We start from the raw sequence: 13728 nt of genomic DNA, 5'->3' as shown, positions 1-13728 counted from the left end.
GCAGAGGGAGAAAAGGGGAAGCAGGCTCTCTGCTGAGCAGGAAGCCAGGTGCGGGGCTCGATCCCACAACTCTGAGATCATGACCTAAGCCGAAGGCAGAGGCTTGACCCACTGAGCCACCCAGGTGCCCCTAGAAAAGCTATTATTAAAAAGATAAGAAATTAGTATCGGTGAGAATGTGGAGAATAAGAAGCCCTTGGGCACTACTGGTGGGAATGTAAACTGGTGCAGTCACTATGGAAAATAGTTTCCTCAAAAAACTAAAGATGGAACTACCATATGATGCAGTAATTCCATTTGTGGATATTTATTCAAAGAAAACAAAAACACTAATTTGAAAAGATATATGCACCCCCATGTTCACTGCAGCATTATTTACAATAGCTAAGACATGGAAACAACCTAAATGTCCATCAATGGATAAATGGATAAAGAAAATCTGGCATGTGTATATGTATATAAAATGGAATATTTTTCATTCATTAAAGAAAAAAATGAAATCTTGCCATTTGCAACTACGCAGAGGGAACCTGAAGGCATTACGCTAAATAAGTCAGAAAAAGTTAAATACTATATGAGCTCACTTACATGTGGAATGTATTTTTTTTTGAGAGAGAGAGAATGCATACATGAACGTGCAGGAAAGGGGGGGTGTGGGTGTTGGGAGGAAGAGAGACCCTCTTAAGCAGGCTCCATGCCCAGTGCAGAGCCAAATGCAGGGCTCAATCTCATGACCCTGAGATCATGACCTGAGCTGAACCCAGGAGTCAGACACTTAACTGACTGAGCCACCAGGTACCCCTATATGTGGAATTTAAACAAAACAAAAAACACCCAAGCTCATGGATACAGAGAATAGACTGATGGTTGCCTGAGGTGAGGAGTGGATGAAATGGGTGAAAAAGGTCAAAAGGAGCTAATTTCCAGTTATAAAATGAGCAAGCCATGGGGATGTAACTAATGTATGGCACGGTGACCATAGTTAATAATACTATATTGCATACTTGAAAGTAGCTAGGAAAATAAATCTTGAAAGTTCTCATCAGAAGAAAAAGACTTTTATAACTATATGTAGTTATGGATGTTAACTGGACTTACTGTGGTGATCATTTTGCAATATATACAAATATTGAATCATCACGTATACGTGAAACATATTATGTCAATTATTCCTTAATTAAAAAAAAAAAAAGACCATGAAAAAATTTAATGGCCAGGTTTGGCTCATCTAAACACAATATAGTATTTGCTAGTAGGGCTGGAATCCAATGGTCTCAAATTTAAAAATATTCAATTAGTGTATTTTTCAGGCACAGTCAAATTATACTCTCCCAAAGGACAATATTTCAAATTGAAAACTGACCACTACCAAAAATCTAAGAACTGCCTTTTTATTTCCTGCAGCTAGTGACAAGTTCACAAAAAGAAGTAACTTAATCCTCATTCTTCTCCTCACTGTTCAGCCTAGAGCTCTAATTCCTTCAAAAGGCTAAAGTCTGTACTCCTTAAGGATTAACAAAAGGGAAAAACCTTTCTAAAGCAATCATGTTACATTCATTTCAATCCTTAGAAAAATAGTTCAGAAGGCCTGAATATATACCAAAAAACCTGACTTTAATGGGAAATAGCTAAGCAAGAGCCATGGTTCTCTTTTATTTAAGATTTTATTTATTTGAAAGCAAGAGGGAGAGTGAGCATGAGAGAGAGAGCGCACCAGTGGGAAGAGAGGCAGAGGGAGAGAAGAAGCAGACTCCCCGCCGAGCAAGGAGCCCAATGTGGGGCTTGATCCCAGGACTCCGAGATCATGACCAGAGCTGAACGCAGACACTTAACTAAATGAGCCACTCAGGAGCCTCAAAAGCCAGGTTCTTCAACTTGAGATCAGCCCTGAACCAAAAGGAATCCAACAAATACTTCCAAACTAACTAATCTATCAAACAATATAACTCCAAACCTCAACGGCTCCAAATGCTCTGACTCAAATCTCTCTCTCCTCAAACCTTCCTGGAAACCAGGTGTTAAAACATAAGCTATCATAAACTCATTCTTTTCCAAAAGCTTCAGGTTTTGGCTTAACTCTTTAAAAGTTAAGGCTTAACTCTTTAAAGTCTCTAAAGATATCTTTCAACTTAATTTCACAATGACCTGTACCTCATAGCTAATAACATTATAATATCAGCAATAGCTAACATTTATTGAGTAGTTACAACATGCTAGGCACTGTACTGAGTGCTTAATGTTCTTTATCTGATCTAATCCTCACAATAAGGTCAGTACTATTATTTACTTCCACATTACAGATAAGAAAAGAAGCTTAGTGGCAGCCTGGATGGCCCAGTTGATTAATTGTCTGCCTTTGTCCCAAGTCATGGTCCCGGGGTCCTGGGATCGAGTCCTGCATTGGGCTCCTTGCTCACCAGGGAGTCTGCTTCTCCTTCTGCCTGCCGTTCTCCTTGCTTGTGCATGATCTCTCTCTGACAAATAAAATTTTCTAAATAAATAAACAAATAAGGAAGGTGCTCTATGATAGCATATCTCCAACTCTGGTATGTATCATAATCAAAGAAAGAGCTAATGTTAAAACACAAGGCCCAACACAATTGTTCACAGATACTGCTGCTGCTGGTACAGGAACTACTGCTTTATAAAAAGGTAAACAGAAGTAATACCCTCACCTTAGCTATCATTTTCTCATGCGAAACACTTCTCTACAGAGTACTTCCGATAAGAGAGACACTTAGGACTTAAAAAAAACCTCCAGGGTCTGAAAGCTAAAAGACTTTCTCCCCCACTTCACAAAGGCCCCAGTATCACCAATGACATTAAGACAGTGGAAATCCTGGGGTGCCTGAGTGGCTCAGTGGGTTAAAGCCTTCGCCTTCAGCTCAGGTCGTGATCCCAGGGTTCTGGGATCGAGCCCCGTGTCGGGCTCTCTGCTTTGCGGGGAGCCTGCTTCCTCCTCTCTCTTTCTCTGCCTACTTGTGATCTCTGTCTAACAAATAAATAAATAAATCTTAAAAAAAAAAAGACAGTGTAAATCCAAAAAAGGAAAATTAAGAACAGAACGACTGTAAAATTCTGTTCAAGGGCCTGTCACCATCCACATTTTACTTCTTCAGCCTAAAAGTGTTTCCTTTGGGTATCCTAGGGCAAGAGAAACACCATAAGAAAAAGGAGGCAGATTGTTTTGTAATACTAAAAAATCGAGGACAAGTTCTAAAAATATAATAGAATTTTGCCCTATGAACAGAAAATCTCTAAATGCTATAAATTCCTTCCGTCTGTCTCTCTTTTGTGACACTATCATCTATCTCAAAAGAGCCATTGGTCTTACGCAAGACTGACCCAAAGTCTATCCTTTCTCAGGTAGCTTAAACATTGATTACGTCAATGTCATCTAGGATGAACGACTTCAGGCACAGGATTTGTTAAAAATGTCTCCTCAGTCTGCTGGGGAAGCTTCTTACTTGGGTGGGTGCTGTCAGCCATGACTAAACTGTACCAAGAGAAATATATTTTAAAATATTAATATGGCTTGGCACCTTCCTGATGCTAATCCTTCCAGGCCCATCCCAATGGCACAACTGGGAAATTAACCGGAGAAAAGCAATCTTCCCTCTGCTTTCTACTTTCAGATGCTCCTCCTCTACAGCTCTGCCATGCACAGACTCATTCTATACATATACACAGAGATAGAACATGTGCACACACACACAAATAACTCTCGGCAGGAACCAAAAATCAAAGTCTAACCCCACGGTTTTGAAGTGAGCAAGTCCAATTTCCTTCTTTGTAGCCCCTGACACATGCTGGCTGGGAGCCGTCTGGATTTTTTTCTGCCTTGTTCCTGCACCAGAAGGCTCTGCACTGCAGGTCAGGGGATGATAAGGAAATGAACAGTGTAATTTCCAAGGCCTCTGAACACGGCCCTGTCAGCAGCTCTGGAGGCGGGTTACTCAAGCATGGCTTGAAGAGTGAAAACCACAGAGAGGAGGGCTCAGTCAGCCAGCAGTGGCAGGATCTCAGCTGTGTATGTTACTGCCACCTCCAGCCTGAAAGCCCAAGCCCTGCTGCCTCCCTGGATGAGCTCTGCTGGTAAAAGCTCTTATACCCAAATGGCAAAAATACAAGTTCGCATTGGGGGAGGAAGATTAAGAACTGGGACTTAGATTTTTCCATGCACTCTTGTGTAGAAACAAAAAGCATTTAGTGCTCTCCCAGCATACACGAGATTGCACAGGCTGGCAAAACCACAACAGCATCCATCCAATACACCCAACCCCACAGGAATATGGCCAGAAAGGAAACTTAATTTATATGAAATGTGAAATTCAATAGGCTACTTCAATATTTTTTTAAAGCCAATTTTCAGTCTCCCCCCTTCTCCAAATCCCACTATAAATATCAGGACCTTGAGAACCCATCACCAGCATGAAAATTTCCCAACCCAGGTTTGGATCTTCTTCTGAGTACAGTGCTCAAAATCTTAACCAACATGTTTATCTATTTATACTGGGCTTTCTGTAGAGGTGGAATGTGGTTATATTTCAGCTCATTATTGCCTATGACAGACTGAGACATATTTTAACTTAAATAGTGTTTTTCTCTCTTTCTAATATTTATTGAATGCTTCCTACTAAATGCCGCACACTGTTCAAAGTGTTATATATGCGTTAACTAATTTAATCTCATAACAACCCTATGTAGGAACTATTGTTTTCCTCATTTCACAGCTGAAAAAACTGAGGTAGAGTAGTTAAATAACTTGCTCAAGATCACTCAGTAAGTGGCAAAGCTGGGAAACAAACCAGGTAGTCTGGCTCCAGAGTTTATACTCTTTTTTAAAAAAAGATTTTATTTATTTATTTGACAGAGAGAGAGAGAGATCACAAATAGGCAGAGAGGCAGGCAGAGAGAGGGGGAAGCAGGCTCCCCACTGAACAGAGACCTGATGCAGGGCTTGATCCCAGGACCCTGAGATCATGACCTGAGCTGAAGGCAGAGGCTTAACCCACTGAGCCACCCTGGCACTCCCAGAGTTTATACTCTTAACCATTAAGTTATAGATAAAAGTTGATGTGAAATTTAAGTTTAGAAAGAAAGTTAATGTTTTATGTCAGAAGTGGCTCCCAGTTCTCACCTTAAACAGAAAATTCACAATGGTTCTCAAATGATAAAGTAGAGAGCAATTATCTGGACAGACTTCTGGAAGTTTTTGGGCCCATACTCCTGAAACTTACTTAGAAGAACTGGGGTAGGGTCAAGAATCTGCATTTTGACACTCAGGTGATGTGATACACACGGCTTCATGGGAAACACTTAGGGACTCAATTGTAGATGGTAAACCGTAAAGTCCAAAGTGCAGGAAACTTCTCTGTTACATTCACTAGGACATACTGAGCACCAAATATAATACCTAAGATCTAAAATGCACTCAATTGCCAACTATACCTCAATTAAAAATTTTTAATAAAAATAAAATGCACTCAGTTAATATCCTGAATAAATGGTATTCAACAGTATATATCATGTCTTTATAAAACAGTTAATATCACAATACATTTAAGGTCTACCTACTAGTGATATGTCCAAGAAGCAATAGGGTTTTTTTCTTACCTGCAATTGCAAAAAAAGTGGGAACTGGCAATGCCTCAATGATTACAATGGAAATTTGGAATGCAATATTTCAGAAAACACACATATACACACAAACCAAGCTCAAAGCAACAGTTTAAAAGCAACTTTCCTTTGTTATATGTAACAAGATTAATAGGATAGGCTTAACACCAGCTGTAAATAGTTCTTTGCAAACATCATCATCATACCAAAGAAACCTAAACTCAAGGGATCTTTTGTTTATTAAGCATTTACAATGTTAAAATTGGTATGAAAAATAGTGAAAATAGTTTCAAGAGTATCTGGGAATTTATATCCAATGTTTCTAAGGTAGCTTTTAGAATGGGAAAACAGAGAATCCCTCATAACAACTGAAGACTTTTTAATAACCCCAGAGTAACAATATGCCCTAAGAACTTGGTCACCAAAAACCTGGTTTCTAAGCCTGGCTTTGCAACTGACTACCTGTGAGAGCCTAGGCAAGTCACATGACTTCCCTGGTCTTAATTTCTTCTTCCACAAAATGAGGAGATTGGACAAGATAATTTTTCTGTGGGCCCTCCTTGAATTACAACACCCAGATGGAAAACAGAGCTACTGAAGAAAAAATAAATTAAGATCAGGCTCTGTTGCATTTCTGTCCCACATAAATATCAACTTCTTTCAATTTTTCCCATGTAGGAAAATGCTGGAGGGCATCTGGCTTCAGCAAGCATGGTTGACTGCTATGTCATCAATAGCTGAGAAAAACAGCTAGTGAAGGAGGAGGCTTTAAGAGAGAAAACCTTGAATCAGAAGGAAAAAAAAGAGACCTGACCTTGATTGGGCAATGAGGAATTGTAACACAAGAGAACTTAGCTGGAAGGCATAAACTAGGGCAGGAAAACAAAACCAAGGGCAGAGGAAGATGCTCTTAGAACACAGGATATGATAGCAAGCATGATCAGAAGGGGAAAGGGCAAAGAGCACACTTAATGGGGTTTTTTTGGTATCCTAAACTAAGGGGGGAAGTGGTAATATATGTAGCAGTCTGAGAGTAACGGAAGCTGAGACCCCAAAAACGGAAAGCAGAGTGCAGACTGTTTCTACCTTGCAAGGTCAAAAACAGCAGCTAAAGAGACCAGGGGAGCTTCTGGTTGCAAACCTGTAGATCCTTTAGCCACTAGAGCCTACTGGTTACTTTATACGATTTGAAAAAATCAGTCTCACCTTAAAATTCCTTGTTTAAGCCCTTGATTCTGACAAGAGTCTGTACTGCAGGACAGACTCAGCACAGATACATCACTGCCTTCTGTGGTTTGTACATTCTTTTTTTCTTGCCTGTCAGAGTGGCAATGCAAGCACTAAGCTCTAAGCTTGGAACATTCAGGCAAGGCACCCTTCTTCCCCTTCCATCCCTAATTTAACAACCTTTCAATCAAACCAAAGGCAAGGGAACAGGCAGGAGCCGAAAGGCTCTGTCTTGTTTATTCCTCAACATTCCCGCCCTCATCTCTTCAGCTGGCAGGAAGTATGAGCAGGAGTGTTCAGTAACAATTCAGGGCAGCCGCAGTTGCTAAGAGCCGTTTCTGGTCTCTCCTAGAACTCTGTGAAACAGCACAGTGAAACCTTCCAGAGAAAGGTGTGGTGGAGCCTAAGCAGGATCCCATGAAGGGGAATCCACATTCTTGGCCGATAGGAAATTCCCTCAGCCACGGCCCAAGATACTTAACTAGATGAGAAAGAAGGTCCTGAGGTGGATAATTTGAATACTCAAATCTCCCTCATTAGCTAGTAGTAGATATATGACAATTCTACCCTACACCACAAACTATTTTCTCCGGTTTCCAAGGTGGGAGTGGGGAGGGAAGGGGCAGGCGGACATGGTTGGGGGGAGACATCCATCAAGACACTTCCCCAAGTTTTATGAGTTTTCTTCATGACAGCTCCCAGCTCAGATTATACAGTTCCCAGATTATATCAAAACATCTGTTTTGCTGTTTTAGTTCTGTTGGTATCCCCACATAGAAGGAACATTCCAAACCAATTAAGGCATAGGCAAGCCCGTATCTCAGAGAGAAAATCTTAAAGTTTTCAAAGACTTAGCATATAAGCTATAATAGTAATCATCACTGAGCCCCTCTTATACTCTAAACCCTGGAGTCCATATTTCCCAAAAGCTGATCTGCTCTAAGATTCCTAGCCTTCTTTCCCCTTAAGTCTTCCCCTCCTCCCATTCTAGAAACACTCTCTCCCTGCACAGTGTTTTCATCTCCTAGCAACTTCCTAACATTTACTTAAATAATTATTTCAATGATCAAAGGCTTTATGGAAAAGCACCCCCAGAAACAGACTGTTCAAAAAGGTTGAGGAAATAGGGAAAGGAACTGAGAAACTTGTTTTGGCTTACAGTAACATCAAACTGCAAAGCAACTTTCTGCTTCTAAAAGTATTTCCCAGCAATTTTCTTTCTTCCAAAAAGTGAAGAAATCTCTCTCCCCTTTCTCTCTCATTCCATTGCCCCACTGTCAGTCTCCTTGGGAGACAAGGCTTATATATCACAGCTCCATTATGAAGGGGCAAAACTCCCTGGCACCAAGGTGTTTTCCCAGCTGAATATACTGCATCTTTCAGCCCAATTATGATCTGAAGGGCAGCCACCCACCTGGTCACTGGACCTCCAAGAGAAAACAAGTTCCATTTGCTACTCTATTGGAGACTATCATAGACATTTAGACTTAAATCCAACACGAAGCTCAGCATCATTAATCCTTTCACCTGCAGATGACTTTTGGGCCTACAAAACTGGGACATGAAATTAAGAATTCTAAACAGAAAGGAGAGATTTCATGTTCCTTTCACTCTCCAAAGTGGCCACTTTTCGGGGTTCCTGGGTGACTCCAGGGTTGGGCAACTGCCCTCGGCTCAGGTCACTATCCCAGTGTCCTGGGATAGAGCCCCACATCAGGATCCCGGCTAGGCAGTAAGCCTGCTTCTCCCTCTGCCTGCCGCTCCCCCTGCCTGTGCATGCATGCGTGCACGCTCTCTCTGTCAAATAAATAAACAAACAAACTAACCCTAAAAAAAAAAGTGGCCACTTTTCAGCACAGGAATAACAGTGATTATGGACATGGATATATGGCAGGAGTTTATTGCAGCCAGATGTAGGGAACAGTCTAATGGGCCTGGAACAGAAGCAAGAACTGGTACTCCTAGGCCTCTTTAAAACAGTATTATCCATCTGCACCCCAGAGAAAATGGTAAATCACAGCCAGCACAGGACAAGCCATGCCAGTAGCCAGCTGGAACTTGACGCTGCTAAGGTGGACTACAGCATCTGTCACCTAAACACAGGCAGCTTTTCTCTGGCAGCTGCCTCCGGTGAAAGGGAATGAACCATTGTGTTATTAGTGGAAGAAAATTCACAGCCCTGTTACCAGGGAAGCCCAGATGTTGCTAAGAGCTACAGATGTGCCGGAGGCAAAGACCAAAATACCTACAGCAAAGAAAGCACAAGCTACCACTGGAATCCAGGCACGGAGAGGGCACCACCACACAAACATACACACGCAGCCTCTATTTATTAACACTTACATATGGAAATAGGTATTCCCTGTTGCAGCTGATGTAATTACAGAGAAACCAATTTATACTGCATCTGCTGGGATCAGCTGAAAGCACAGGGTGAGCAAACACAGAGCGGAAAAATCAAGAGACAATGAAGAGCTCATCACCAGGCCAGCCGCTTGGCAGGAAATTGTAAGCTGCTGAAGTTTAAGGCAGCCTGAGCTGACCCTAGACTCACACCTACTCTGCTCCAGCTCTGCAAGCTCTATTTCCTGAGACATGAACTAAGATCATCTTCCCAGAGGAGGAGAGCCCCTCCTGGGGCTGCTAGCACCTGTCCTTCCAACTCAAGCAGAAGGTAAGGTATCATTACGCTGTTTGGCAGCTATTAAACCACCAGGACACTTTGATTACCAATAGCTGAGGGAGATACTTGGCCAAAAACTATACCTTTAGTGGCCAAACAATCTCTTTCAAGGCCAAACATGCATAGCCACAACGCTAACTCATACGACCTGATTAAGTACCTCTTAGTACAGTCAGTACCTCTTGCTCCCTTCTTTACCTGCCCCTTTGCTCTTTGGTAGGTACCAAAAGAACACTTGGCAGATATCATTCCATGAGACTTATTTAACCATTTCTCTTCCAGAAACCCAGCAGCACCATTTATTCCATTAAGACGAGCACTCAACCGAAACCCTATCATCAACTTACAAAGTTTATCGATGACTCTGAGGATAAAATACAAGCAAGCTGGCAGCCACATAAAGGTTGATGCCCATGTCCAGGAACAAGTGTCTGAGGGTGGGACAAGGACAAGGTGGCAGGTTCTTAACTTATGTACTTAACTTAAAGAGAAAATTCATTCTACCAAGTAGCTGCCCCCAACAATAGATATTCTCCAAAATGCCCAGGCCTGCTGTTAATGAATCTGTAGAGAATCCCCTAATTTGGAACAAAACCACATTATCATTACCAGCTGCTCTGACCTTGTAATTGGTCATTACCCACAAACTAATGAGCCTCCCACAGAGTGCACAAAGCATTTGGTGGTTAGTCCAGGGCAGTTCTGACTGGCAGTAGGCAGCCAGATCTGGCCACCTCTTACCTTTTCAGACTTGACTTTCTTTAGCGGGCGACACTCATTCTCCCCTTCCTCTGGCTCCGGTTTAGCTCCCAAAGGATTGAGCGCTGCCCCAGGCTCAATAGCTATACTCCCAAGTGGCTCCACAGCTCCTGTATCCACCCCTGCACTTCCATCATACTGACCAACCCGTCCTCCCAAGGGAACTGGCTGGAGGACCCCAGGATCCTTTTCTGAACAAGTCCCCACTCCTTCGCTTCTCTCCTTCTTGCTCTTAGATGAGCTGTTCTCCTTCTCCTTTTTGGAGCCGGCTACACTGCGGGATGCCTTAGCCGCCTTCTCTGAGCCCTTGGGAGCAATAGCAGCAACCAGGCTTCCTGCATTGGCACCATCTCCTGAGCGTCCCTGCACCTCTTTCTTGCTAGCTGCCCCCTCACTTGGAGTGAACAGGGAAGTCCCTGGAGTGGGTTTGCTAGTGTCTTTGCCACTCTTATTCCTTTTGGATTTTGATTTGCCTTCCTTCCCTTGAGGACCTGGCACTGGGGTCACAAACTTGATGTTGTCTGGTAGTGTGGCCACAGCATTGGGAGCTGGTATCCCCACCTCCTTTGAGCCTGACATTTCCAGTTTCTGCTGGTCCTTTTCCAGATCGGCGTCCAGGTCAATGATGAGATTCCCTACTCCAATGTCCCATTCATCCCCACTGTCGTATGTCTCAACCGGGTTTGCATCCACTCCTTTCCCTCCGGAGGCTCCACTGCTCAAGGACATCTTAGAGTCAACGTCCCACCTCAAGATTCAAGGCTCTTCCTTGCCCCCAGCTTTCCTATTTTCAGCTTCAGCTATGTTCTCAGACCTGCCACATTGGTCAGTACATGCCCAGTGGACAACATCATTGCTGGAAAAAGAAAATTTAAAGAGCTGTTAAAGGAAACAATACAGGCAAGGAGACAGCCTGAAATAAACTCCCACACAAAACAGACTATTCCTAGGGGGCTATCACATCACAATGGACAAGACAAACAGGTTCAATTGTATTTCTAACCAAGTCACATTGGACCAGGGAAAAGTTAATTCCCGCTCCATCTCCCCAGGGGAGAGTACAGTATTTCCAATCGCCCGGAGAGTCTGTATAAGTCTTAACTACGGGTCCTCTAAAGTTAGTTTCCCATTCCCCAGAGACTAATTCTACTACCACCGCCAGCTGGCAATCCTCCCTCAATCAATACAGGCCCTGGCACATAACAGATTCAAGCTCTAGCACAACTGTACTCATATCCCCTTCCTCCTTGCTTCTTCTTGAATTATCAGAGACCAGAACATGGACTTGCAAAGGCTGTAAAAGCCCTCTATTAACAGAGTCTGTCCCTACTAAAAATAATGAGGATTCCTTGTCATTCTACTGTTTTGGGGGGAAAAAATCTTATTATGGATAAGAGCAAAAGAGAAAAAGCAAGCAGAACTAGAAAAAAATATAACATTAGGATAGAGGCCAAATATTGCAACTAAAGGAGGCAATCATCAGAGAAGACTCAACTACTCAGCTTAATTTCAGTTAAATGAGCCTTATTCAACTCAAGGTTTCAAATTATGTCCAAACAGCATAATGTACTGTAGCCTTTCCCATGTCCCCCTAAAATATCTACAAAGACAAACACACACATAAACACACACACAAAAATTGTACCCTGACTAAACACTACTAAAACCCCTAACAGCGGAGTGTGAAATAACTCTTCACACTTTTATATAAGATTGGTGGCATGGTGGGGCACCTGGATGGCTCAGCCATTAAGCGACTTTGGCTCAGGCCATGATCCAGGGTCCTGGGATCAAGCCCCGCATCAGGCTCCCTGCTCGGCGGGAAGCCTGCTTCTCCCTCTCCCACTCCCCCTGCTTGTGTTCCCTCTCTTGCTGTCTCTCTCTCTCTGTCAAATAAATAAATAAAATCTTAAAAAAAAAAAAATTGTGGGCATGGTATTGATAAATACCAAGGTCTCACCACATGAAACAGATTGGCTAAAAAAGAGCAGGAACAGAACAATTTGTAACCCTCCAGTCTCCCAGCTCATGAGACCTAGAGAGTGTATCATCTAGAAAACCTGGCAGTCAAGAAAAACCATCCAGATACTACTTTATGACAAAGTGAAAGAGTTCTGTTCTTGCTCACTCCCCTGTCCACCATCTTCCTATATCTATTTAGAAAAGAATGCTGGGGGCGCCTGGGCGGCTCAGTGGGTTAAAGCCTCTGCTTTCGGCTCAGGTCATGATCCCAGGGTCCTGGGATCGAGCCCCGCATCAGACTCTCTGCTCAGCGGGGAGCCTGCTTCCTCCTCTCTCTCTGCCTGCCTCTCTGCCTACTTGTGATCTCTGTCTGTCAAATAAATAAAAAATCTTTAAAAAAAAAAAAAAAGAAAAGAATGCTCATAAGATAAGAGAGCAAAGAGCAAACCAGTAGTGGCACAATGAATCCTACAAAGTGGATTTCCAATAGTAAATGCTACAGATAGGACAGAGACACGACAAATTGTAATTTTTCACCTACTCTCTCAAGACAGTGTCAAAGAACCAGGGTGCAGTTACAAGAGAAGATATCAGAGCTCCTGGGTGGCTCAGCTGGTTAAGCGACTCTCTTTGGCTCAGGTCATGATCCCAGAGTCCTGGATCAAGTCCTGCACCGGGCTCCCCAGTCAGTGGGGAACCTGCTTCTCCCTTTCACTCTAATGCTCTGCCAACTTGTGCTCTCTCGCTGTCAAATAAATAAATATTAAAAAACAAAACAAAACAAACAAAAACAAAAGAAGATATCACCCCAAGACAGCAGAGCTGTCCCAAGTGAATGCTTGCTAGTAACTGGGATTGAAGAGAGAAAGGTGTGCATGTTAATTTGCCATTTAGCTGTAGATCTGAGGGAAAAAAATACATCCTTTACACAAGTAGAGAGCTTAGTACCATTAGGAACAACTATTGCTGGCATTGAGTCTACAGAGATCCTACTTCATAAAAAGAGCAAATCTGTCGGGGGTGGGGCGGGGGCAGCATGATGTAGGAACGATGAAAAAATGCCACCCACAAGGTAAAGGAAACATTATCCCTGGAGTCAGAGAAATGATACCTCTGAAAATATCTAGAATTTTATTTTATTTATTTTTTTAAAGATTTATTTTATTTGAAAGAGACAGACCAAAAAAAAAAAAAAAAAAAAAAGAAAGAAAGAAAGAAAGAAAGAGACAGAGAGCGCATGAGTGGGGGGAGTGGGGGAGAAGCCGACTCCCTGCTAAGCAGGGAACCTGACATAGGGCCCGATCCCAGGACGCTGGGATCACGATCTGAGCTGAAGGCAGATGCTTAACCGACTGAGCTACCCAAGTGCCCCAAATATCTGGAATTTTAAAGAAATTTTTGGAATTCTCAATACCACCTAAGAAGACTTGGCTTCCAGTAAATATTAGTATAGTACACCTTTGTTCATTTAAAAAAAA

At 42.6% G+C, this 13728-nt stretch overlaps 1 protein-coding gene across 2 annotated transcripts in view; it reads right to left on the bottom strand.

The window, feature by feature from the left end:
- LOC111153266 (zinc finger protein 609) overlaps positions 1-11146 on the bottom strand; it is a 191809-nt gene extending 180663 nt beyond the window's left edge. For both annotated transcript variants that reach the window (XM_022512177.1, XM_022512178.1), the window contains exon 1: positions 10271-11146. In XM_022512177.1, the coding sequence (XP_022367885.1) occupies positions 10271-11017 (747 nt within the window). In that variant the 5' untranslated portion in view covers positions 11018-11146. The remainder of the gene's footprint in view (positions 1-10270) is intronic.
- Between the last annotated feature and the right edge of the window lie 2582 nt (positions 11147-13728).

Source organism: Enhydra lutris, unplaced genomic scaffold (assembly GCF_002288905.1).
Source record: "Enhydra lutris kenyoni isolate GAN:26980312 unplaced genomic scaffold, ASM228890v2 scaffoldscaffold31, whole genome shotgun sequence".
In the NCBI taxonomy this organism is placed as follows: domain Eukaryota; kingdom Metazoa; phylum Chordata; class Mammalia; order Carnivora; family Mustelidae; genus Enhydra; species Enhydra lutris.
The sequence above is the reverse complement of the archived record's forward strand: the minus strand, read 5'-3'. Positions and strand labels throughout refer to the sequence as shown.